We start from the raw sequence: 26,342 nt of genomic DNA on the forward strand, positions 1-26,342 counted from the left end.
TTATGCCTTTACCTTGGATTCTTTCCTTTCGATCTTTATTTTGACAATTTTATTCAAACTTATCTATTCAAAGTTGAGTTACACAGATACAGTATTAATAAATAACTATGGCAGTGGCTTAAGATGGATTATACTTTCCAAGTTAGATTCGTCCCCACAACCTTAATGGTTGGGCGACAACCACCCCAGCATCCTAGGTATTTTATGAATATTAAAAAAAAGGTTTAAAAATAAAATAAAAATACGTTAATATAAAAAAATAGTAATAAAATTATATTTCAACCATTGAAATATTTTTATAAGTGGAGTACAATGCATTTCACATGCTAGTTAATTTTAATATGTATTATTAATATTGGTTAGCGCAGTAGTACAATGTGCGACAGTCTTTATAATGAAATGACATTTACAAATTTTAATCTGTGGCTAGTGGATGCCAATATTGCATTTCTCAGACTCAGAGACAAGAGCTCTGCTCTGAGCTATCGAAAAATATTGAAGACATTGAAGTTGATTTACTATTTTTCAGATACGAACGGGAAGAAATTAGAAAGTACGTAAAAATGAGTGAATTGGTCTGGGGTATTAAAAACGGCGATATAGATCAAGTGAAAGACATAGTAGAAAAAAATGTAAGTAGTTTTATTACTTTATTTTATGAACGAATAATTGGGCGAATTGATGATGAGTCTTTTGTAAAATGATGAAAACTTCCCTTTTTTCCTCTTACAAAAAAATATATGTGTAAAGGAAAATCTATAACAAAATTATCAAAAGGAAAAATATGAAAATGTGTCATATTGGAGCCGATTTATTGGTTTTTACAGAAAGTCGATGTAAATGCTCTCATAGACGGCCGGGTCCCACTGCACTACGCGGCTGATTATGGGCAAACAGTCGTTGTGAACTATTTGCTAGACAAGGGTGCGGATCCTAATGTAAGTAACACCTCCATATATTCAGAATAATCGAAAGTCCCTTAAAACATTTCAATAAATAAGATAAATTCTTCGTAAATCGAGCTAAACAAAATGCGTAACAAGAGAATATATCAAAAAAGATTTATTTGTATTAGTTGTTTGTATGAGATTAGATTCTACAAATACTTGGACACATTGTCATACACACATGATAATAATAATTTAATGTCCAAGATAGTAATGATGACTCAGTAATTTTAGTGTAACGCTAGACGTCTAGACATTTGATTGAAGTGTTCTTCAATTGAAATGAAGTTCAGTGAGCATACACGGTCATATATACATGTAACTATTCACATATCTATGTGCCTGGAACACAAATACAATAGATTTTAACATTAATAAAATTTTGGTTTTAATTAAATGTAGTAAAAAAAATGTGTGTGTTGCTTTTATTAGCTTGTAAGAAGTTACACTTTGCCAAAAGTTGTTAAATATTTTATTGGCATTTTGCACTCTGGCAAAAGTAGATACTATAATAATATGTGTACTTTATCCCACGGGTAAAACTACTCTGATTTCTTTTCCTAACTGTGCCAAAAGGAGTACAACTCCATAATTAGTAATTATTACTCCCACATTTTAAAAGGTACCAATGACACCTCATATACCAAATTCATCAAGCCATTTTAACTTACGGGCATGCCAAAAAATTAGACATATATTCTCGAAAAATATTATCTTCCATAGTCGGGTAATCTGATACATACTTTACATCTACAAATTAAAGAGTTTATCAAAAATATCAGTCATGAAGCACCATTATATTACACTATGTTTATATGTTCATGTAATTTATATTCAATGTATTCATATAATAAAATATTTTGAAATGAATGATTTCAGATGGTGGACAAGCATGGAATATCAGTAATCTTGGCGGCTATTTGGGAAGGTCATACTGATTGCGTGAAAACCTTACTGAAGCATGTAAGTGTTGATAACATTTGCTTAATTTTAATTATAGTAAAAGCTCCTGATTCAAGTTTTCCATATCACGGATTGCAGTTGGGTGATGCCACATTTGCATTATTCTCCGTCCAATAAGTGCACATTTCAATAAATTGTATTCTGTAATGTGTATGAATGAAACATGAAAAGTATAGGTTATCATTAGAAAAGTATAGAATATTGTTTTCAAAACAGTAGCTAAAAATATAAAACAGGCATTCAGTCTAAATTTTCCTTCTGCCAATTATTTTTAGTCTACTATTTAAAAATATATGTGAGATTTTTACTTTGGTTCATGTTACTAAATTGTGTTACATGTGCACATATAAATGATTGCCATTATTTAATGTTTGGGTAAAAATGATAAACATTCGTGATTTGTCGATAAAATGAATTATATTCTGTATCAATGTAGGCTACGCTATATCAATAAATAGTGAAAATAAATGTAATTCTAGTAATATATCGTACTTTTTATTGTGCTTAATTTGCGCTTTTGGTAGCTATGCGAAATCTGATGTCTAGTCAACAAAAACCAATTCGCTGTGAAAGCAGTGACCTTGTAACCTGTTGAATGGCTGCTTACAAAAAGTGAATTAAATTCTTTGCATATTCTTGGAGTGGTTATATAAAATTGATACAAAACCTGTCTTAAGTAAAATGACAATTCTGAAGTCAAACAATTGTATACTTTTATCATAAAACATATATTTGTATAAGATAGTATGTTATCTATAAGCAATTAATTGATAAATTATAATTACAGGGTGCTTCCAAGAATGGCAAAACTCCAGACGGAACACCATACATTGAAGCCGCCGAAAAGGATGAAATCAAAGAGCTTCTAACATAAAGAGAAGCAGGTCTCATGTTTATTTAAGTATACATCAAATTCGCTCACATATTATATAATTTTCTACAGCTATGATAGAATCACTAGATCGAAAAATAAGCATCTTAATATTTTTACATGCATTTATTTTTATTGCGATTAATTATTTTTATAAGCTCAACATATGATAATGTAATAACATATGTTTTAATGACTGCGTCCATTAGTAGTATTGATGTTTTTAACAATTTTGATGTAGCTGAGAACTTATAATCATTGTGCGAGTCCTATTAGCAGACCGGGTGAGATATTTTAGAGGAACAAGTCAAAGTAAGGTTTAAATTTGTTTTTATTTGCCTTATAAGGAGTGTGTTGTGTAATTTATCAATGATTTGTATATGTTTTTACATAACAAACATCTGAACAAGCCAAACATTATTTCTACTCTAATTTATATGAATTATGCCAATTGGACTCATACAAATCTTTCATTGGTAATATTCAGAAAATGAATTTTGTGATTACCATTGGCTCTGTTTTGGTGTGTGACTTCCAAGGGCCTATACTCTAAATTTAGCATATTTAATTATTTTATATTAAGGTCCCAAAAGGGCAGGGATGTAATTTTTATTGCTAAAATAAAAAAATAATAATCAATGGACTTTTTTATTTATATCTATCATTTTACAAGACATTTCTTTTAGAAAATAATGCATATATTATACTACCATTTTGGTAACATTGAATACATTATTAATAAACTACCTTTTTTGGTACCACTGAGATTATATTCATACTGTTACTATAATCTCATTACAGTAATAATAATTTATTAAACACTTAGTGCCTATTCACATGTATGACAACCACAACACATGACAGCAAATATTACTGCAGTCTATTATAATTGTAGCGACTATTCAAATATTCCAGCTGTGCACGCAAAATGTTGTTTATAGTTTTTTTGCACTTAATATAGTCAGTATAGTCCACAATAGAATAGCAAATAAAGCCTCGTATTCATTAGGCAACATTTGTCAATAAAGACTGATTATCAATGTTTCATCATCTCTGTAAACGTTTTATAAGACTACATTTTTTTACAAATTTGCACTATATAGTTGGTCTGGTGTGATGTGGTGGTAAATTTAAATAGGCACTATGAGTCATAAGAAGACAAAACAGGAAACAATTATACTGTACAAATACATACCTATTACATAGGTAAATTAGTAGAAAATTATTTGAATAAATAATAGAACTAAGACCAGCACAATTAAATAAATAAATAAATTTCCTAATACTTGTTTCGAAACATTTTTAACTACTAATCTAAGGTAATAAACAAAAACATAATGGTAATTAGGTACAGTCCACGGCAAACTGCTAGTCCGCTCTCTGAATATAAAAACGAGTTGCATCGAATAGCGAAGTGCCCCTCCCGGCACTCATCCGCTGCCTGCTCTCGTCCACGGGTACATAGCTGCGTTAGTATGCCCTTACGTTGCTATGGAATATATGATTGTAGTTGTGTGCAACAACTTCAGAGCGGACTTGCAGTTTGGTGCGGACTATACACTTATATAAAACTAGGGAGGGATACTTTAATATAACTGCCTATAATTCCCCATTTCCTGGGGTATACTTTTTGTATTTATTATTTTTTGGTGGACAGTAGCAAGCAGTTTTCTGTGCATCCAAATAAGATTTACATCCAAGTGTTAGTGTTCCAGTAAATAGTAACTTGGCTGCTGCTTTACACCCTGCAAAATAATAAGACTTTTCAAGCATCATCTTAAATGTTACAAGAAAGAAGATACAGAGTGGAATAGTCACAAATTTTATGAAAAAGTTTCTGTGGTAAGGAAAAGACACTTATATGAGGCTTAGGTTTATAACTGTCCTCAGAGATTTCACTAAAAATGATTCCCTAGTGGTTAAGAATCACTGCCTCTCGTTCGAGGGGTCTGAGATTCAAATCCCAGGCATGCACCCTGGATTTTTCAAAGTTATGTGCATATTAGAAATTAATTAACTTGCTTAAAATGGTGAAGGAAAATATTGTAAGAGAAGCTGCACAACTGAGAGATTTAAAAAAACTCATAGGTGTGTGTAGTCTACCAATACGCACTTGGCTAGTGAAGTGGACTATGGCCTGATCCTTTTCATTCTGAGACGAGACACTTGCCCAGCAGTGTCCCACTGCTGGGCAAGTGTATATATAATGGGTTGATGATGATGAAAAAAAGTTAATTACCTTTTGTAATAGTATCCCCAGCTACATTAACAGATTTGTAGGTATCACAGTAATTGTAGAGGCATCGCTTGAAATCCAAATCACACACCTCCTTCCCGCTATTACACGTATCATAGCAAATGTCATGGCTATCACAGCATTTCGTCATCTCATCTAAAGGGAGATACTCGGATGATATCTCAAATCCTAAAGAACCGCACCCATCAGACTTGGGGATGTGGTTCCTGTTGCGGACTGGTCTTTGACCTGAAAGTTTAAGTTAAGAATAGGACCATCAATCAACATAATAGAATTTCAGTGAGGGCTAAAGAATATAAACTTAAAGATATATAAAGAATATAAGCTTAAAGATATAAATGTACCATCGCAAGGGCTATCAACAATGGTATCTAGGCAGAAGGTTTTTTTATAACAAAATTCTAAGATCTCATATTTTAATAACAAAAAAGAGATAATGATATTGTTGAGTGGAATTTAGAGTTAAATAATGAATGAATATTATAATAAATGAACCGTGTTAATAGTATGTATTAACTGTAGCTTATAATTTCTAGGATTTCATATTTGTTTGCTGTTTGCCCTTATGTGTTAAAACAAAGAAGTGCAGTGTCAGAGGACGCCACCTTCATTATATGATTATTTAGCAGTTTAAGTTAGCGTAGAATTACTCATTAGTCTTAAATTAGGCTAGATCGTAATTAATATAAAGTACCTATTACTCACTTGGTACTTTATACAAACAAAAAAAATATATATATTTGTTTGCTTTCTAGACAAGAGATCATACCTTCAGGGCACGTAAACACACACTCCTCTTCAACAGCCGCGTCAAACACATCGTGAAGTGATTTAAATTTTTCAGCGACCGTTATTGCATTTCGAAGCATATCACCGAAAACAGATTCAGCGGAGAGTACCGCATCTTTTAAATTTCGTAACATATTTGAACCTATGCCTGTGTACGCATAAGCCGCGAATGTTAACACATAAATGAATATTTTTTTGTACGGAATCTCCATGTTTATCCAAATGGTATGGGTAAATTCGTGGTCATGTCTCGATACTTATTTTAGTACCCGAATCACTGACGTGGTTTTAAAGAATTTATAAATAAAAATAAAGCTTCGCTCAGCAACAGCTGCTTGTCAGAGTGACAGCTGACATTGATGCATTTGGTAAGTTTCAAAATGTAAAATTGTCCATTTTTTTAATTGCTATACTAGGAACTGACAAATACGATCATACAGCCAGGCTCATTAAGGCAGATGCAGACCAAATATCAGACCAGACCAAAGCTACGCAGAAGTTTTAATGATAAGTAACAACCTTTTTCTTGTTTCGTGCAACTAACTACACTAGTTTCATAAAATGTTTCTGTTCCTATAGTTTTCAGTGTTGAGTTCATAGTCGTAACAAATATTTTCATTATAAACATTACTTTTGTTTTATTGAATATTATAAATTTTTGTCTTATATATATATATTATACAACATAGCAATAGACATATAGGGTACAATAATTTTATAATAACAATGTTGAAAACTTAATATAAAGCTCCAGAAAAAATCACGTCATTTTCCTTTTTTTAAGTTGAGTAAAAATATGTGATACATTTTTGTTTGGCAGAGTAGGATTAGCATCTAGTTACAGCAGAACCATAAACTATATCCGGTAGCCATCTTGGTTTAAAAAACTGTTCTTTTCCGTTTTGTTGTCGTGAAAATGACGGGCTTTAGTAATAAGGTGAGAGAGAAAAATAAGATTTTAGTGAAAATATTACCAATTTGTAGTGATTGTATTGATTTAATGTGAAAATAATTAATTATACATATAATACGCATGGAATTATTGACCATGCCGGAATTTCACCAGTTGCAATGTAGTACACGTGTTTGCTTCTCACATTTTTAACATTAATCGTAAATAAAATTAGGAAATGTGTCGGTATTTATTGGATACGTTTAATTATCTTAACCGTAGCAGTTTTAAAGGTATATTATTACAGTGTTCAGTGTTAGTATAAAATTGCGTTAGGTTAGGTTAGCATTATAACCACACTATGAACGCAGTGTGTTAAAGTAATTATTCTGTTGTGGTTCACAGGCCATTGTAATCGATGGCCGCGGCCATCTACTGGGCCGCCTGTCGGCAGTCATTGCGAAGGTCCTGCTTGAAGGAAACAAAGTTGTTGTCGTACGATGCGAGCAGCTTAACATTTCCGGTAACTTCTTCAGGTAAGTTTACATCTATTAGTTTACAAGTTTACAAGTTATTCCTAGTAATGTCGAGGCACGTTTATCTCATACTGAATAGACCATCTAGGTCGGGTGTTTCATTAGCTTATATTCTCCATATTTACTCAGCTACCATGCAATCGTCAAATAGTACAGCAAGTATGTCCTTTTTACTATATATTTCAAGATTTTCGATATATTCTATAAATAAGTTAAAAATAAGCAATCGTTACACGTATATCTATATTTCTAGTATGTGATATGTGATTTTAATATTTTTGTACTCTTCCCATATTCAATTTTATTCGCAGTGGCCATTGTGCTAAAATTGTAACTAAATATACAGCATATACACATTGCTGCTATTATCACTAGCGTCACATTCCTAGCCAAGCTCTTCTATAAAATATTATACTAAATACTTTAAATGAATAATTAAAATTTACTATTTCCATATATGATGTTTTCTTTTGGGTAATTTGCGTCTGAACAATAGATGTTGTTATTAAAAAAAGTCTGATTGCTGTAACAATCATTTGAAAAGACAAATCACAGATATTACAAATAACTAAAATGTGGCTTATTTTCAGGAATAAGTTGAAGTTCATGTCATTCTTGCGCAAGCGGTGCAATGTTAACCCAGCCCGTGGCCCTTTCCACTTTAGAGCACCATCCAAGATTCTGTGGAAGACTGTCAGAGGTAAGATGACCAATAGTGTCCTAAGAATAGGATAGTAATAGCGGTTGCAACCTTTTTTTATCCTATTGATAGTCTTTAACAGTAACTGGAGGAGGCTTGAAGCATATTCCAATTTTTTTTTAAATATATAAGTAGCTTGGAGCATGAAGTCTGATACTGCTGATCCATCAATATCTGTATTCCACCCCAAATTAGGTTCATTTGAGGTGTTTCAGTCATACTGATGTGGTATCTGGTGTGCAGGTTTCCTCACGATGTTTTTACTTCACCGTTTAAGCATGTTATAATATTTTTTAATGCACATAATTTTGATAAACCAGAGGTGCATGCCTAAGATTTTACCCCCGGACCCCTTGATCAAGAGGCAGAATATGTGGAACAAGCAGTTACCCACCAAATTCTTAATTCAACCTGCCACTGGTAAACTTTAGGTACTCAAGCTATGGCTACACATACTTTAAAGAACTTAATTTTTTTTACAATATAGGAGTAGCAGACGAGCACGCAGTCAACCTGATGGTAAGTGGCTACTGCCGCCCATGGACATCTGTAATCAACCCCAGATAGGATTAGATATTCCTACCTAAGGTCTGCCACAGATGCGCCGCTACCCCTGAGGACTAAGTTGGAATGCCTTGGAAAAGTCTGTCTCCCCTACCACACCCTTCAAACCGGAACACAGCAGCGCCTAACACTGCTGTTATTAAGTAGAAATAGGTGTGGCGGTAGTGCTGCCCGAGTCGAACCACAAAGGGTTCTACCACCTTCAAATTACTTTTGTATGCACTTTTTTATGTTGTAACTATTACTGCTAATGATTATTATCTACTATTACCTACATTATTTGAGTAGTCTGTGATAATACAATTAATATGAAGTAATTTTCTTCCAAAATACAATGACATCACCTTTGATAGTCATGAATTACATTTGTGTTATTCATTCCAGGCATGATCCCACACAAAACTGAGCGCGGAAAGGACGCTCTGAGGAGACTGCGTGCCTATGACGGTTGCCCACCCCCCTATGATAACCGTCGCCGCGTGGTCGTACCAGCAGCTCTCCGTGTGTTCTGCTTGAAACCCGGACGCAAGGTACATTTTATCAGTTTTCATGTTATACCCTTTTTATATTGAAAGTCATAACAGACATATCGGATTTACTAAACTTTAAAGCACTGCAATTAATAACTATATCTAATAAATAGTTTGACAATGTACAATAATATAGTATAGTTTGTGTAAAACTGCTAGTCCGCTCTGAATATAGAAATGAATCGCGTCGCCGTAACAAATTGTATGATTACATCTGCTCGCAAAAACTTCAGAGCGGACTAGCAGTTTGGCGCGGACTATACCATGTAAAAGATATGATTTGATGTTATATTTATGAGATCATAAAGTTGACTGATTGTGTTCGTGTTCCCTTTTATATAGCTACTTGTTGTAGCCTTACTTTTGCTTTTTGTATTAGATTCTTGTACCATATGAAAGTTAAATTATTTTAAAATTTCTTCACTGAATGATGATTTTCAAGGGTAATTTGCGACTGAACATACAGCAATGTTGAAATCATTTGGAATCTGACCATTTATAATATTTAAAATTAATTTCTGTTAATTATTTAAGTTTGAATATTGCCTATATTTCTGCAGTACTGTCACGTTGGCAGACTTTCTCATGAAGTTGGATGGAAGTACCGTGATGTTGTCCGCAAACTGGAGGACAAGAGGAAGTTCAAGGCTATCCACAGAGTTGCCTTTGAAAGGAAACTCAAGGTATTGTTAATATTATGTACATTTTCTTATGTTATAAGTAAGCTTACACACAAAAATCCTGTTTTACAGCAACCTTCATATAAAATAGAAGTATTTAATATATCATATTAGCTGTTCCATATTTTTACTCAAATAATTAAGATTTCAATGATGATCAACTTTCTTACCTACATTATTTGATGTGCTATGAAAATAACTTAAAACTGAGTTCAAATTATAGTTAAGTTACAACTTTATTGATTTATCAGAAGGTTTAATTAACTTGCAATTTTTTTTTACAGAGTATCACCAAGGAGGCCGGTGAAAAGGTGGCGAAATCAACAGCGCCCTTCAACACTGTCATCCAATCCTACGGATACAATTAGAACTAAGGATATTAAAAAAAAATAAACCTCTGGTTAACCAAACGGCAGTTTTATTTGTTATACTCATATCATTTAGATTCTTAAGCAACGCAAATTGGGATTGTATGTTATAGGCTAGGAATAGGTATATAGCGTGTATTAATTCGCTAAAATTGACTGACCTGTTTAACTTGCAATGAACTTCCAGTATAATAAAATTGTCTTAAAGATTGTAAGATAAAACGTATTTGTATGGTCTTTGTATGATTGCGTGAGTTAACATGAACTTATCTGACTGACTTCTATACTTATTCGTTCAATTTGTAACAATACAGTTTGTTACACAATTTTAGAAGAATTACCGAATTCTTTTTCTTTTTTCATTCATTATTTCGTTCTTAATAAGACTGCTGCCGTTACGTATGAACGTATGTAATCGGTAGGCTTAATAAGTTAGAACCATTGATATACTACCAGTGTATGGCGTAGTTAACTACAATTTGTAATCTGGTTACTAACTACGATTAAAAGTAGTTAACTACATGTAGTTATGATTACATTGTAGTTGATTGCTGCAATCTAGTACTTATAACTACTGATTATTTGAATTCTATGGACTTATATTTTCAATGAAATAAAACTTGGAATAAGAGTACAGCCACCCGAGTTAAAACCCGAAGGCGTGGGTTCGATTCCCGCCTGTGGTCTGCTGGGTGGTGGGACTTAGCGCTGCATTCTCGCTCTAACAGGCTCTTGACTAACTACCTAGCAAACTACAAGTAGGTACATGAATAACGCGCGCGTGTATGCGATTTTTAAAGGCCCAACATTTTAAATATGTAGTTATAAAAAGTAATCATGTAACCGTGATTGTAGTTGCAACAATTAGTAGGTAGTAATCAAAATGTTTAACTACTTTTTGTAATTTGTAGTTATAATTACTGATTACTATATGTAATCGTAGTTAGTAATCAGTAGTTAGATTTCATATTGCCCAACACTATACTACTAATAAAGACTGTTAGAATACCTCATATTATTCATCATGGCCTAAATCCTATCTAAATGAATGTCCTACCAAATTTAAGATTTGTCTATTGAAGGTTGTCTATCAGCTTCTTGCTATCCTCCTTGCTTTTAGGTCTGCGAAATAGCTCAGCGGCGCTGGCTATTCCGGTCCACTCTCGGATGTTACGTAACCACAACTTCTTTGTCCTGCCAACCTTCCGTCTTCCAGCCGTCATTTGATCAATACTTCCAGATATTAGTGCTCTCAAGCAAACAAATACAGGTCTTTTTCAAGCAAAAAAATCGGTTTTGTAATTTAAACGTAAAAATAACGTTTACTTTATATAAGTTAAAAGTATGACCCCAGTCCAGGAACTGTTGCCATCTAATCCAATGCAATTACGTGAGGCATTTGATGAAGACAAGTATCACGCGGGGAAGACTGGAGTTGAGCCAAATTTCACGTACCTACCTACTTCTCAGCAAAAAGCTGTGTAAACTTGGGAGAACTGGGTTTAAGTAAACCGTGTTGATGTAGTAAAATATGGCTAAATCGTATTTACACAAAAAGAACCATACCTTACCTTACCTTTGAAAACCATTTTTTTAAAGATCTCTCAGGTACGCTGGTTTCCTCGCGATGTTTACCTTCACCATTGAAGCAAGTGATAATTAATTTCTAATATGTACATAACAATGAAAAATCAGTGGTGTCTCCCTGGGATTCGAACGCCGGATCCGTTGATGATCAAGAGGACGAGTTTTTTTTTTATGTAATATAAGAGTAGCGGACGAGCATGCAGTCCACCTGATGGTAAGTGGCTACTGCCGCCCATGGACATCTGTAATCAACCCCAGATAGGATTAGATATTCCTACCTGAGGTCGGCCACAGATGCGCCGCTACCCCTGAGGACTAAGCTGGAACGCCTCGGAAAAGTCTGTCTCCCTTACCACACCCTTCAAACCGGAACACAGCAGCGCCTAACACTGCTGTTATAAGGTAGAAATAGGTGTGGCGGTGGTGCCGCCGGAGTCGAACCATTAAGGGTTCTACCACCCTCATTCCACCACTAGGCTTCTATCACTGCCTTCGTACCCATCATTGTTTCATGATCATGCCACTAACGTCGTCGGAGGCCCGAGGTGGAAAGTTGAATGGAGGGCCCCAGTGTAAAAACCTTTTGTTTTTGATAACTTTTAGCAACTGTATTTGGAGGCCCTCACGATCAAAAACTTTACACTGCCTCAGAATTTATTTATGAAATATATTTCATATTTACTCACCTTTTAAACCTCCCCTGGACTTCCACAAATTATTCTAAACTAAAATTAGCCAAATCGGTCCAGCCGTTCTCGAGTTTTAGCGAGACTACCGAACAGCAACTTTTATATATCTATTTAGATGTAGGTACAGCGCATTGATGTACTACTAATAATTAGTAATTATATTAGTAGTACTTCAATGGTCGTGAGAAAAATAGCTTAGTGTTACTAAAATTATATAGCAAAATAAGTTACAGTTCAATTTTATATGCCTACTTACATTTTTTATAATATATGAGTAGCAGACGAGTATGCAGTCCACCTGATGGTAAGTGGCTATTGCGGTTGCCGCGCATGCAATCAAGCCTGATAAGATTACTTTCTACCTGAGGTCGACTATAGTTGCGCCGCTACCCCTGAGGACTAAGCTGAATGCCTCGGAAAAGTATGTCTCCCTTACCATACCCTCCAAACCAGAAAACAGCAGCGCTGAAAATTCCTGTTATTAGGTAGAAATAGGTGTGCCGGTGGTCCTGATGCAGTCGAATCACAAAGGATTCTACCACCTTCAATTTTGGCTTGTTTCTCACAGAAAAATATATTAAAAAATAGCAGGTAAATTTATTATTTTTTGTGGGCAAAGGTCAATCAATTGTACTTACCCAGAAAAATTAAGATTCCAGGTATGCCAGCATGTTACCTGATATATATATCGGAGAAAACATGATTAGGACATCAAAGGGGCACGTCAGTCAGTAATTAAGTAAACCGACAGTTTCGCATTGGAGATGTATCCGGGTCCGTGTCTCATCGTAAACTACAAACTACCCTCATTCTCGAATACGACTGTCCGCATGGCGCACCATTTTAAATAAAAGTGACGTCACGGCGTCTACCTGAGGTACAGATAATCAAATTAGCAATCTTATCAAACAACTATATCGCTATCCATGACATTTATATATATAATTAACCGATATTCTTTTGAAATTATATTTTTTTGCAAAAAATAGAAGAACATAATGTACTTTTCCTAACGTCATAGAAATTCAATTTATACGATGGTCTCATCTATTGCTCCAGTGAGTTAGATCAGATAATTATTTCGCGCGCGGAGACAAATTTTCTTGTGCAGCTGTGGCCGGCGATAACACGCAGCGTAGAATGTGTGATCCAAACGCTCTTGATACTTGCATATATTTACAATGTTCGATCTTAGAAATAGATTATCCTGCCGTGAAGAGAGATAATTTTCAGTAATCACCATGCTTTTTGTCCAAATCGATATCCGCAAGAGAAAATACAAAATAAAAATATTAAGAAAAAATAAAATAGTAGCACAGATTAAATAATAGTTACTACGTAAATAGTAGATAGAGGCATTAACGCAGAATGAAATTAACACGATATTGTTACGTTGTTTGTCCACCGCCACCGTCACCGAGCCGATACCGATAATTCATGAGGGCGCCGAAGTAGCGGTACATACCTACATTAACTATAGTCACTTGTCCACCGCACGTCCGTCACCGGAGCACCGTCATCCGGCCGCCGATATTTTGAGTAGATCGGCGTGACCGCAAGATCGGCACCGAGATTTCGACGGGCCGATGTGCCGGCAATATAAAACACATTGGAACTTGTCCATACACTGCCGTCACACGCGTGACAGCAGGAACAAAATAAACCGCCGATATCGGTCGCGGTGGACAAACTATTGCCTTCACGACATATTAAAATCGGCCCCAAAATATTCCCGTTCTTGGTATCAGCTCGGTGACGGTGCGGTGGACAAACGACCTTACTGTTGTATTTTATTTTAATATACGTAACTAAACGTTCATTCGAATAATATCAATAAGCTAATAATGTTAGGATCGAATAAAAAAGCTAATTAATCATTACAGCTACTACGAATATCCGACCTAGGTAACGTAAATGAACTTGATGATTTTTGGAGTTTAATCAGTGGCGATCTAAACCCGTCGGAGGTCCGAGGCGCACCCCCTCTGTATCCCCCCTCCCCCCGCTTTGTCCGCCAGTGAGTTCAATAAAGGATATATATAAGTAAATAAAGGGCTAGAAAGAATTCCTTCCTATTAATAAAGTGATACAGGTGTTTATTATAATACCAGTAACCGTATCCAACTAAAAGGATGGAGACGAGTTAGGCGAACTATCCAACATCCTTGCGTAGGATATTGAAAATTGAATGCGTTCTAGCGCTTAATAGAAGTCCAATAGCTACACCGTACGATTTCGTATAAAAGGACCCGCGGGATCTCTCTGAAATCAGTACAACAGCAACTTTCAACAGAGTTTCTACAATCTACAGAGAAGAACAAGAAAAATCATACACCCAGAGAACTGTTAATATGCATAACTGGCGTTTACTAATACTTCTAATACCTTGTTTGCTTCAGCCAATTTTGTCTGAGCATAGCTTCCTTTATGGCAGGCAGTATTGCATCCATTCCTCCCGTTCAACTCTTGCTGACGAAAGGTTTCTCCATGGACAGCATCGATTTGGCAAACCGACTTCCAACAGTGAGCGCCTAGTTGTCCAACTACCAACCGACCAACGTGAATTTCGCCGCTACCGCTATGATGTACGAGACGTCGAACCCAAATTCTCCTCGAATGAGCAACAATTAGATCGCCGTGTCTTCGCATCTGATGACCGAAAAACAATTGTACAGGTCAGAAGACATAGCCCGATCACAAATGTAAATCGGAATGTCGAAACGAAAATTATTCGTGAACAAAATCACAAGAACTTCAGAAATGCCCGTGACACCGATACATCTTTGTATGCTCGTCTCCCTGATGAAAATAGAGAACGCAAAAGCAGAGAAATTTCTGAGCATAGGCTTGATACCCGTCTGGACACACGGCGTTCCCATATTCGTCACACGCGTCAAGACGTTTCTGAGAGGAATGCTGAATCTAATACCGCACGCAAGAATAATGCTGTAACACGAAATTTTAGACACGAACATATACTTAATCGTCAGTCACGAGACGTGAATCGTCGAGAAGATAATGTTCGACAAATGAGTAAAAATACCGTTGATTCATCGGAGCGAAATATTCGCAAACGTAATCTTGACGGAGATTCTATCAGAGACAATGCCCGCGCAGAAACATCTACAGATCGTAGCCGTGAACGTGTTAATATTAGAAATATTGAACTTAACATCCGCCAACACGACACCGATCGAGTACAAAACCGGAATATCATTCGTAACCAAATTAGAGTAAATTCTCGTATTGAGAGTAACCTCGACAATCGTAACAGTGAGAGGAATTATAGAGCTAACGTTCGTGAAAGGGCTTTTGTATCAGACGAAAGAAATTTAAAACGCATCATTCACGTAAAAACTGATTCTGCTGAACGTTTCGTAAGCGAGTCAGGTGAGGAGAAGCGTACAGATATACGTAGTGCTGTTAAAGGTGAAGAAATAAACCGAATCAATCGTGACGAACGCCTTGTTTCAAGAAACAATATTCGCGAAAGAGGTACTACTGTCGAACGTGATATGCACCAATCAGATTCAAGGAAAATTGACACACACAGCGAGCAACGTACAGATGTTAGAAATTCAAGAGATAACATTCGTGATGAGAGATACTACCAAGAAACACATCAACACGATACGCGTAGAATTACGGACAAACGCGTAGCCCCTAGCCAAGAGGTACCAAATAATAACGTAAGGTATGAGCGCCCTAATAATAGGAATTTTGAACGACACTCGAGAGATATCGATAGCTACCGATCTATTTCCGCTGACCGGGAAGTACGCAATGCAAAGGTAGTTTTGGATTCATCTATTGATCGAAGCCGTAGCAAACAAAATTCTAATGTTAGGGTTGAGAGGATTAGTATAAGCAATGATGAAAGGTATTCAAGGGAACACATTCGCGAAAGGGCTGTAGCAAACGAACGTGATGAACGCCAAACACAGCCGATAAGACTATCAGATGTTCGAAGCGGGGTGGCTCGCAGCCGAGAAGAAATAAATACAAGCCGTAGGGAACCAAATTCACATGTAAGGGTTGAGCGAATTCAAACAAGGAATGACGAAAGGTATTCAAGGAAGCATATTCGCGAAAGATCTGTATCAAACGATCATGATGTACGCCAAACAGAACTGAAAAGAGTTTCAGATGTTCGAAGCCGGGAAGCTCGCAGCCGAGAAGAAATAGACACAAGCCGGAGGGAACAAAATTCGAATATAAGGGTTGAGCGCATTCGAACAAGGAATGACGAAAGGTATTCAAGGGAGCATATTCGCGAAAGGTCTATATCAAATGAACGTGATGAACGTCAAACAGAACCGAAAAGAATTTCAGATGTTCGAAGCCGGGCAGCTCGCAGCCGTGAAGAAATAAATACAAGCCGTAGGGAACAAAACTCCAATGTAAGGGTTGAGAACATTCGTACAAGAAATGACGAAAGGTATTCAAGGGAGCAAATTCGCGAAAGATCTGTATCAAACGATCGTGATGTACACCAAACAGAACTGAAAAGAGTTTCAGATGTTCGAAGCCGGGAAGCTCGCAGCCGAGAAGAAATAGACACAAGCCGGAGAGAACAAAATTCGAATATAAGGGTTGAGCGCATTCGAACAAGGAATGACGAAAGGTATTCAAAGGAGCATATTCGCGAAAGGTCTGTATCAAATGAACGTGATGAACGTCAAACAGAACCGAAAAGAATTTCAGATGTTCGAAGCCGGGAAGCTCGCAGCCGTGAAGAAATAAATACAAGCCGTAGGGAACAAAACTCCAATGTAAGGGTTGAGAACATTCGTACAAGAAATGACGAAAGGTATTCAAGGGAGCATATTCGCGAAAGACCTGTATCAAACGATCGTGATGTACGCCAATCAGAACCAGAAAAAGTTTCTGATGTTCGAAGGGAAGGAGGAAATCAAAGGTATTCAAGGGAACACATTCGCGAAAGGGCTGTAGCAAACGAACGTGATGAACGCCAAACACAACCGATAAGACTATCAGATGTTCGAAGCGGGGAGGCTCGCAGCCGACAAGAAACAAACACAAACCGAAGGGAACAAAATTCGAATGTAAGGGTTGAGCGCATTCGTACAAGAAATGACGAAAGGTACTCAAGGGAGCATATTCGCGAAAGGGCTGTATCAAATGACCGTGACGTACGCCAAACAGAACCAAAAAGAGTTTCAGATGTTCGAAGCCATGAAGCTCGCACCCGTGAAGAAATAAATGTTGATGGGAGCCGCAGTGAACAAAATTCGGAAGTAAGGGCTGAGCGCATTCGTACAAGGCATGACGAAAGGTATTCAAGGGAGCACATTCGTGAAAGGGCTGAATCAAACGTACGTGATGAGCGCCGAACACAACCGACAAGACTTTCAGATGTTCGAAGCCTGGAAACTCGCAGCCGAGAGGAAATAAACGCAAGCCAGAGGGAACCAAATTCGAATGTAAGGGTTGAGCGCATTCGTACAAGGAATGACGAAAGATTTTCAAGAGAGCACATTCGCGAAAGAGCTGTATCAAATGACCGTGACGATATCAGGAAAACCGAAAGATATTCAAGGGAAGGAGATTTCAACGAGAGACAAATACTTAGATCTGATGCGAGAAGAAATAATGATGAAAACTATGTTGAAAAACGTAATGTTCGTACAAGAGTAGAGCGCACCGACTTAAGGTATGTCGAACGATATGTAAACGATAACATTCGCGAAAGATCTTTGAAACGCGACGTACGCCAACATGACATGCAGAGGATGACGAACAGTCGCCTAACCCGCCTTCAGAAAAACCGAAACACATATGTAAGTCATGAGCGCGCCGATCTAAGATATTCAGAAGACAATACTCGTGATAGATCTGTTTCCATGGACCGAGAAATACGCGAATCAAATCTAAGACGGGTTTCAGATGTTCAGAATCATCGAAACCATGAGGAACGCAACATCAGAAATAGACGCACCGATATTCGAAATGACGAAAGATACCTAAGAGCTACTCGCGAAAGAACCAATTTAATTGAACGCAGTGAAGACATTCGCCATGCACTCATGATGAGAAACGATGATAGGCAAATCACTCGCCGTAGTGACGTACAAAACCGGAATGTAAGACAAGAACGCAGTAATGTAAGATATAACAGAGATGATCGCGTTCGTGACCGAACTGCTTATATCAATGATCGTGAACTCCGCGAATCTAATGGTCAAAGGATACTCCGGAATCAAATTATTATAAATGATATTGATAAACGGTCGTACTCGAGGTTCAGGGAGCAAAATTTCAGAGACTCCACTAACGAAATGACATATCCGCGATTTGGTCATATCCATAGGATTTCACAAGAACAAACACGCAACAGAGATTACTTACGATCTTCTGATGCCCGTGTTCCAGAATCTAGAACAGTAATTGCCATGCGAAGCTCTACTACAGATACCAACCGGGAAAGGGAGACAGGTGTTCGTGAGGGATATAGAAGTAACATGAATATGCGACGTGACTATACCTCAAGACAAAATTCTGAATTTACTAACGCACTTAAACCTGTGGCCCGAACCGAACCTATTGAATCCACCATTAAAGAAACTGAAAATCAGTTTAGCGCGCTCTTCTATTGGCAATATTTCTTCTACGCAGTCCAGGGAATTTACATCCTTGGAGTTTTAATCCAAGTATTCAAAGAAAAGGAACACTCTAAAACTAGGTAAGTTTTTTAAGTGGACTTTCATAAACTTTTATATATATATTTTTAAAGATTGTAGTCGCAGACGATCATGCAGTCATCAGTAAATGATATAAGCAACTCCATATAAGACAGGGGTCCTACCTGAAACCGACCATAAACCACAAATTCTTGAGGCCTAATATGTACGCCTTTAATATGAGGCATCCTCACCCTAGGTTCCATTGAAACTCAAAAACCGCTAGAAGTAGCCGTGGCGGTGCTAGTACATAAATCCACAGTCCAACTATACTGGTTTTACTCCTTTACCTTTTAAAACGTACATTATTATGTCGTTTATTATATAATCTTTTCTTTTCTGTTACAGCTCTATGGCCTGGCTCTCTTCCACCCGTCTTGTGAAAGTGGATTAAAAATCAAATCGGCGAATTGATCGGCGACGGATCCTATATAAATAACTTGTACTATTGGCATTCGTATTAAATTGTTAATCAAATATGTAGTAGATTTCATGTTAAAAATCATTTACAAATGTTTAATTAATATAACTATGTAGATGTTAATATTATATTTAAATTAATAAAAATATGATCTCAGATAAAATGTTTCATTTAAAATCATTAACTTTCCCTCCAGTTTCAAATACATACTTTAATAGTCTAAGTTTCGATAATGTGATCATTTACTTTTAGTTAACAGAAATTTAATAAGAAAGATTTAGTTAAATTATAATAAGACGTACTTGAAGAGAATGATGATATGCAATTAGAGCCATTACGAACCATTACTTTATTTATGGTTTTAGCTACATCACCCCATGAAAATCGTCAGATTACATTTTTTCCGTAACCCTTAAAAGATTTCCTTCAAAATAAAAAATAATTAATCGCGCTCGAGTATTTCGAGGTAACGTATTTTTTTTACATCGTGACTCGCCTATTTCCTTAGACCACGCTAGTTTCGTCAGATTATTGAAATCTAAGCTATTCTGCATGTACTCAACTTACCTTGCCTTTATCTGACGCGCACGAGATTTTCGGAGGATCGATTTTTTTTACTAATTTGACGGTCTGCCCTCAACGCAAACCCCATATATTAAAGGTTCATATATGGTAGGGGTACATTACAGGGTATGTTTCTCCCCAAATAATTTTCAGACGTGCTTTAGTAACACGGAATATCCCCGCTTGGGCTCCCCTACTACTACAAATTGAGGCGCTAGCGCAGTGTCATATACGATAATATTGAAATCTGTATTTTTTGTTATGATTTTCTTTACCCAAGAAAAATCAATGGTATAATATTTTTTCATCGGAATACAATTTTTTTTCATAATATAGGAGTAGCAGACGAGCCTACAGTCCACCTGATGGGAAGAGGCTACTGCTGCCCATGGACATCTGTAATAACCCCAGATAGGATTAAATATTTCTAGTTGAGTTCGGCCACAGATGCGTCGTTACCACTGAGGGCTAAGCTGGAATGCCTCTGAAAAGTATGACTGTCTCCCTTACCACACCCTTCAAACCAGAACACAGCAGCGATTACAGCTGCTGTTATGAGGCAGAAATAGGTGTGGCGGTGGTACCGAAATCGAACCGCATAGGGTTCTACCACTTTCAAAACATTATATCGTTATCTACAGCTTAAAATTGATGTACTCAATATAACATACAGTCAAATCTATTACTACTGTTATATAAATGTAAAGAAGGAATGTTATGTAGGTAAAAAGACACCATAAACATCAGTATTGATTTATTCTTAAACTTAAATTTGCTTAAAAGTAAAATAAAACACGCACTTAATACTTAAAGTTCCATTGTATCTGTCTTTTTCTTCTGTTGCCCCTCATACCAAGCTTTGGAAATCATTCTCTTCATGTCATCATCCCCACTTTCATACCTGGTAGAAATAGAAATAGGATTTCTTGATTATCTATTTTGTTAAATCATATATTTTATATTCAATTACCTACATTGTTTCGTAAAAATGTTGCCTTCATTTACACCTATTGTAGTTCATAGTAATTAAGTATTGCCATACTTCTCTAGGCAATAGGCATAATGACAATATTAAAAATCAAAGAATAAGTGTAAATCACTTGTGTAAAGGCAATATATTGAAAGGATTCTCAAAAATGACCCACTTTAAAAAAAAGTTTAAGCAGTCGGCCATCTTGTCTGAAACGCTAATCGGGGCGAATGACGTCATTTGTAGGTGTGTCACTGAATTGTATGGGAACTTTTGTATGGGATGTCATAGTGTGACGTCAGCAACGGACGTCATGACACCCGCGAGCATATTCGCGCTAATTCAAAATAGGTATAAAATATTTTCGTTATTATTAATAAGCCGAAATCATACGATTTTTGGAATCAGTAGACATGTAGGTACATTATAGAAGAGGTTTTCAAAATTTGTCATCATGCCCATTCTCCTATTCTAATTTAATTAAAATCAAACCTGCAATCCATGAAATCCATCGACTGTACTATTGAATAAAATCATTGCTCCAATCCATGGTACACACCAAATTTTTCTGTGTTATTTTGATATTAGAAATTTATGATCACATGTTGTAATGGTGAAGAAAACAATGTCAGGAAACCTACACTGCAAGTTCTAAAAAATCGTTATCAAAGGTGTGCATAATCTACTAATCAGTACTTGACAAAGGAGGTGGACTATGGTCTGAATACCACTCACTCTGGAGCCTGTGCCTCAAGTGGGGCAAATTTAGGTTGAAATTAAAGAAAAATGACAGCCTATATTACACTTACATGTTCCTCATAAGACTCATGATGGACTCCTGAGGATCTTTCTTATCCATGTCCTCTGGTTTGAACTTACTGTTGCGTTGGTCTTCAAATTTCTTCTCCAGCTCAGTCATGTGTGACCATTTTATATTTTGGCGAGACTTGGCCAAGAAGACAACCACCATATCTACAAACATAAAAAAGAGATATTCATGATTATATTTTGAGGTCATTTAGTGAAATATAGCATAAGTACAAAACAAAATCCTATTCCTATTTTTTTCAATTCATGCATCATAATTTTTTTATATGTAGAAAACAAATGCTGTGTATATATATGGTGGTTCTAAATTATATTAATTCATCCACAATTATTAAGAGAATTTAATACATAAATTTAATATTGTCTTTTATGAAATTATTGTTTATTCATATAGGGCCGACACTAATTTTGGAATTGTATTTAACAATTATGAAGTGGATTTTCACATAAAAGGAGATGCAGAGAATTCTAAACGCTATATAGTAAGTCTTATAATTAGTCACTTTGAGAAACGGTGTCTATACAACAGTACATAATTTGACACTCAGCTTTATTTCGACTTTATACTGCACTCCATTTACCTGTCTTTTGTTTCCAGAAGCTTCCTTCGACATCAATGGGGTCTAGGAGTTTGTTGATGACGAGCAGGTAGTCCTTATTGTCCAAGTTGTCCACATGCAACTCCATGGAGCGTTCCGTTAACTTGCAGTAAACTTGTTCCTTTGCAACATTTTGTACATCCTTTAGAGTGACAAACACTTTGATATACTTGTCCGATTGATCCCAGCCTGAAATTATTGCATTATTTTGAATTTTTTTATTCAATCAACATTTATACAATATTAAGTAGACACTGTAGGATGCATGTATGGATTCATTTGAAATTTTTGCACGTTTTTGAAATGCAAGTGTTTTTTAGGAGTCTGAAGTTTGTATCCCTGGTAAACCCACCTTTGATTTTTCAGTTAGATGCATAATATACATTTTTCACTTGCTTATAAGGTGAATAAAAACATTATAAGAAAACCTGAACATCTGAGAACTAAACAATAGTTGAGAGTGATAAAGTCTACCAACAATCACTGGGCCACGACATTGGACTATGGCCTATATCCCTAGCAGGGCTCTCAAAGGCCTTTGCCCAGAAGTGAGACAATTATGAGTTAGAATAGTACCAAGTCATACCATATCCATTAAGTTTGATCTGGTATCGTTTTTCTTGCTTCGTAGAGGTGCTAGCGGCCGGTGTGTCATCAACATTGCTTTTAACAAGCTGTTTCTGATTTAACCAATCCGTTTCTAATTTCCTAATTTCAATGGATAACAAATCCTGAACTCTCTTCCGTGTTGCTTGCTTTAAGAGTGCATTGAGCTCATTAATGTCAGATTGTAACTGTAAACAATAATTATATTATAGATAGATAACACATTTAATTCAATCATATATTGTTAATTTGTATGTGAAGTCTAATAAATAGTAAGTCAAATGAATAGGGTGCCTTTACGATTTGCTAAGATCTCTATACTAAGAGCCTTTACGATATAAAATAAATTTATATAATATGCAATAAAAAAATACTCGACTCACATCTACAAGAATCACTTATAATAATTTATTATAATAGTTATAGATTGTGTAACATTAACCTTTATCAATGTATACTTTGAATTTAAGAATGATCTATTAGAATTTTAAGTCACATTACTTATTATGTGCATTGTTTAAACCTTTTTTATTGATTTACGTTTATAGAGTTTTCTTACCTCGTTAAGTTTTGCTTCAGCCATGACGTAAGTCCAATGTGTTGATTATAATTGTTTAAATTTTGGATAATTACACGCGAATTCAATCAAATCACTCAGTACCGTATAAATAGCAATGAGATCAAAGTTTGATCATCAAACTCAAACCATGCGAGCGGCAACCACTTGATTGACAGTGACAGTGAGGGTGAGGAATTGCTACTTGCAAAGTTGCAAGTTTACGAGTACAGACGAGAACAAGCTTCTAGAAATTACGAGACGCCCACAGAGTGTTAATAGACTCGTTTTTTGTATTTAAGAACATAGCACACAACCGACAAAACTTTTCACGATACTAAATACAACGAATTAATGGATCATAAAATAAAATAATTATTTATATGCATTGTGTATTTCTTGAAATTATTTAATTACGTTAAATAGTGTGTATGCTGCATGGCGGAGTAGAAATTACATTTACCGGTTTCTGCGGGTCGACGAAAAGCTTTTCCTATATGAAAATTATAATACCCCCCCCCCCCAAGCCCGTCTAAAAGCGCCAAATCCGAAAGGTAATGAGAACGAGTAAGTTTTCCATAGATATAAGTTATGTTATAGGTTAACTCAGGGGTTCCCAAAGTGTGCGCCGCGGCGCCCTGGTGCGCCGTAGAAAGTAAAGAGGGGCGCCGTGAGCCGATCTTCTAATTATTGGACACCACAGATATTGGCGTTTTGGTTATTGATTCAAAATGAATATCCAAATTTAACATCCAAAGCATTAAAAATTTTCATTCCGTATGCAACATAGGGTATATATATATAGTAAGGACTCGTGGAAGTGGTCAAGCGTGGACGTGTTCTTGTGCTGTTGCACCGGTTTTACTAAAGAGTTAATTCCATGAAGTTATAGGTAAATATGGAGAACACACTTCGAATACCTACTTGAAGCAAAACCTATGTATCACCATCTCGCTCTCTGTGGGCAGACCCTCTCTGTCTAAGTAGGGTAACCTTTATTTATTTTTTCCAGGACATAGCTATAATTGTTGCTGTCCATTTATAGGTTTACAATAATATTTATATAATTATCTACATCTCATTATTACTAAGACCGAGCCCCTAAAGATTATAATATAGATCATGATAATTATGCATGCGTATAGTAAATTATGAAAGAAGCTGTTTGTTAAAGTGTGAAAGTTTAGATGTTTCTGGGTTTGTAAATTTGGCTGTTTGTTATTAGTCTAATCACGCAGAAAGTGCTGGGTTGACATGGACTGAATTTTTCGCGGAAATAGATCATGACCAGGACATAGGTTTAGTTACCGCGGCAATACGAAATGAATGACTGAGATCTGTGCGGGCGCGAGAAATAGACATCATTGTACACATCAATTTACAACAACTGGTACTAAGAGACCAACCCAGAAATTGCGAAAAAGAAATCAGATGTTTCGTTAATTTTGTTGAATAATGTAACATAATAAACAGCTATTTTTTTTACAAATTTCTGGGTTAGTCAGTGTTAAGGAGCAGGAGTGGTAAGGAGGGTGTTAAGGTGTTTTTTAACTCGTGTGCTATTTTTAATATTACGTATATATATTATACGGGAATATAATAGGAACGGCAATATATAAAAAAAAAACAAAAACACTTTCCAAATTAAAATCATATATTATATATTTTTTTATTTATTATAAATGACTAAATATGATTGTTCTGTGTAGTTTCTGTCTCTTACCACGTAAATCTCGGAAAATATTTTCTTTTTGGCTCTTTAAGTGAGCACGTATACGCATTAAAAAAAACGAATGAGCTAATTGTTTAACTATCTTAGTTTCATGCAAATCATTACATTGAATGGAGTCCGTGATCGGATGGTTAAACATTTCCTGCAACAGAGGAGTAAAATATTGTGATACGACATTGATTAATTTGTTTTCTATGTTATTTTCTCCAAGTTGGCCCATCAATTTAGCTCGTTGAAAAATTTTGTCACAATATTTTACAATTTTGTAAGCTGCTACCGAAGGAAAATAAAGTTTGCCTTGGTTCACAAATGACGTAAATGAATTAAATTTATTTATAATCAAAGAATATGAATGATCTCTTGGCGGATTTTTAAGTGTTACTAAAGCATTATAACAATGTTCACAAGAAACGCGGGTAAAAATTTGTTTTACAATGTAACCAGTTATATAATATAAAATATTTTCCTGGTATGGACTAGTATGAAATGCGTCTAAATTTTGAAACACATTTTCAACATCTTCTTGATAGTCAGGTTCATCCCGAGGTAGAAACAAACTTTTCGGTTTACGGTTTTCGGTTGGTTTCGGTATATACTCTTCATGTAATGTACTTGCTGTCTGAAAATTATAATATGGTTATGTATTTTACAAAATGTTGCCTTGTCATCATTAAACTTGAACTACCATTATTTCTAAATACTTATGTATAAGTAAAGGAAAGGGAAACTTACAGTTAACTTGTTAAGATTGCTTATATTTCCAAGAACTTCCCGACACTGTATTTTACTGAAATGGTCTTCAACATTGCAGCCAGCACTTTTAACTCCCATTTCCTTATGTGGAGAATTACTTTTATAAATAGTAGAACTAGTGCTTGGTACAGCCAAAGCAGCTGTTGGCACCATAGACTCTTCATGTAATGTACTTGATGTCTGAAAATTATAATATGATTACGTATTTTACAAAATGTTGCCTTTTGTCATAATTATAT

The 26,342-nt window shown here is 35.8% G+C and overlaps 5 protein-coding genes and 1 non-coding gene across 6 annotated transcripts; 4 read left to right on the top strand and 2 right to left on the bottom strand.

Moving 5' to 3' along the window:
- Window positions 1-438: 438 nt before the first annotated feature.
- Window positions 439-3,420, top strand: LOC140753774 (myotrophin). Its single transcript, XM_073088552.1, has 4 exons — window positions 439-632; window positions 828-938; window positions 1,827-1,910; window positions 2,698-3,420. The coding sequence occupies exons 1-4, from the start codon at window positions 564-566 to the stop codon at window positions 2,782-2,784; spliced, it is 351 nt and encodes a 116-aa protein (XP_072944653.1). The 5' UTR covers window positions 439-563; the 3' UTR covers window positions 2,785-3,420.
- GXIVsPLA2 (phospholipase A2 group XII) lies at window positions 3,416-6,188 on the bottom strand. The gene is made up of 3 exons (XM_073088551.1): window positions 5,808-6,188; window positions 5,021-5,266; window positions 3,416-4,526 (listed from the first exon to the last, which is right to left on the bottom strand). Exons 1-3 carry the CDS (start codon window positions 6,037-6,039, stop codon window positions 4,381-4,383), a joined length of 624 nt encoding a protein of 207 aa, XP_072944652.1. The 5' UTR covers window positions 6,040-6,188; the 3' UTR covers window positions 3,416-4,380.
- A 426-nt stretch (window positions 6,189-6,614) lies between these two features.
- RpL13A (ribosomal protein L13A) lies at window positions 6,615-10,139 on the top strand. The gene is made up of 6 exons (XM_073088630.1): window positions 6,615-6,764; window positions 7,125-7,255; window positions 7,846-7,955; window positions 8,904-9,049; window positions 9,610-9,732; window positions 10,014-10,139. Exons 1-6 carry the CDS (start codon window positions 6,744-6,746, stop codon window positions 10,095-10,097), a joined length of 615 nt encoding a protein of 204 aa, XP_072944731.1. The 5' UTR covers window positions 6,615-6,743; the 3' UTR covers window positions 10,098-10,139.
- LOC140754188 (small nucleolar RNA SNORD34) lies at window positions 8,762-8,838 on the top strand. The gene has a single exon (XR_012103630.1). It is a non-coding gene; the product is annotated as a small nucleolar RNA SNORD34 (small nucleolar RNA).
- A 4,527-nt stretch (window positions 10,140-14,666) lies between the features above and the next one.
- Window positions 14,667-19,654, top strand: LOC140754022 (uncharacterized). Its single transcript, XM_073088923.1, has 2 exons — window positions 14,667-19,076; window positions 19,423-19,654. Exons 1-2 carry the CDS (start codon window positions 14,725-14,727, stop codon window positions 19,466-19,468), a joined length of 4,398 nt encoding a protein of 1,465 aa, XP_072945024.1. The 5' UTR covers window positions 14,667-14,724; the 3' UTR covers window positions 19,469-19,654.
- A 1,142-nt stretch (window positions 19,655-20,796) lies between these two features.
- LOC140753898 (calcyclin-binding protein) lies at window positions 20,797-23,799 on the bottom strand. The gene is made up of 5 exons (XM_073088725.1): window positions 23,622-23,799; window positions 23,043-23,250; window positions 22,439-22,645; window positions 21,839-22,001; window positions 20,797-20,960 (listed from the first exon to the last, which is right to left on the bottom strand). The coding sequence occupies exons 1-5, from the start codon at window positions 23,643-23,645 to the stop codon at window positions 20,867-20,869; spliced, it is 696 nt and encodes a 231-aa protein (XP_072944826.1). The 5' UTR covers window positions 23,646-23,799; the 3' UTR covers window positions 20,797-20,866.
- Between the last annotated feature and the right edge of the window lie 2,543 nt (window positions 23,800-26,342).

Source organism: Epargyreus clarus, unplaced genomic scaffold, assembly GCF_041222505.1.
Source record: "Epargyreus clarus isolate Ecla_fem2 unplaced genomic scaffold, WU_Ecla_fem_2.2 ptg000027l, whole genome shotgun sequence".
Taxonomy (NCBI): Eukaryota; Metazoa; Arthropoda; class Insecta; order Lepidoptera; family Hesperiidae; genus Epargyreus; species Epargyreus clarus.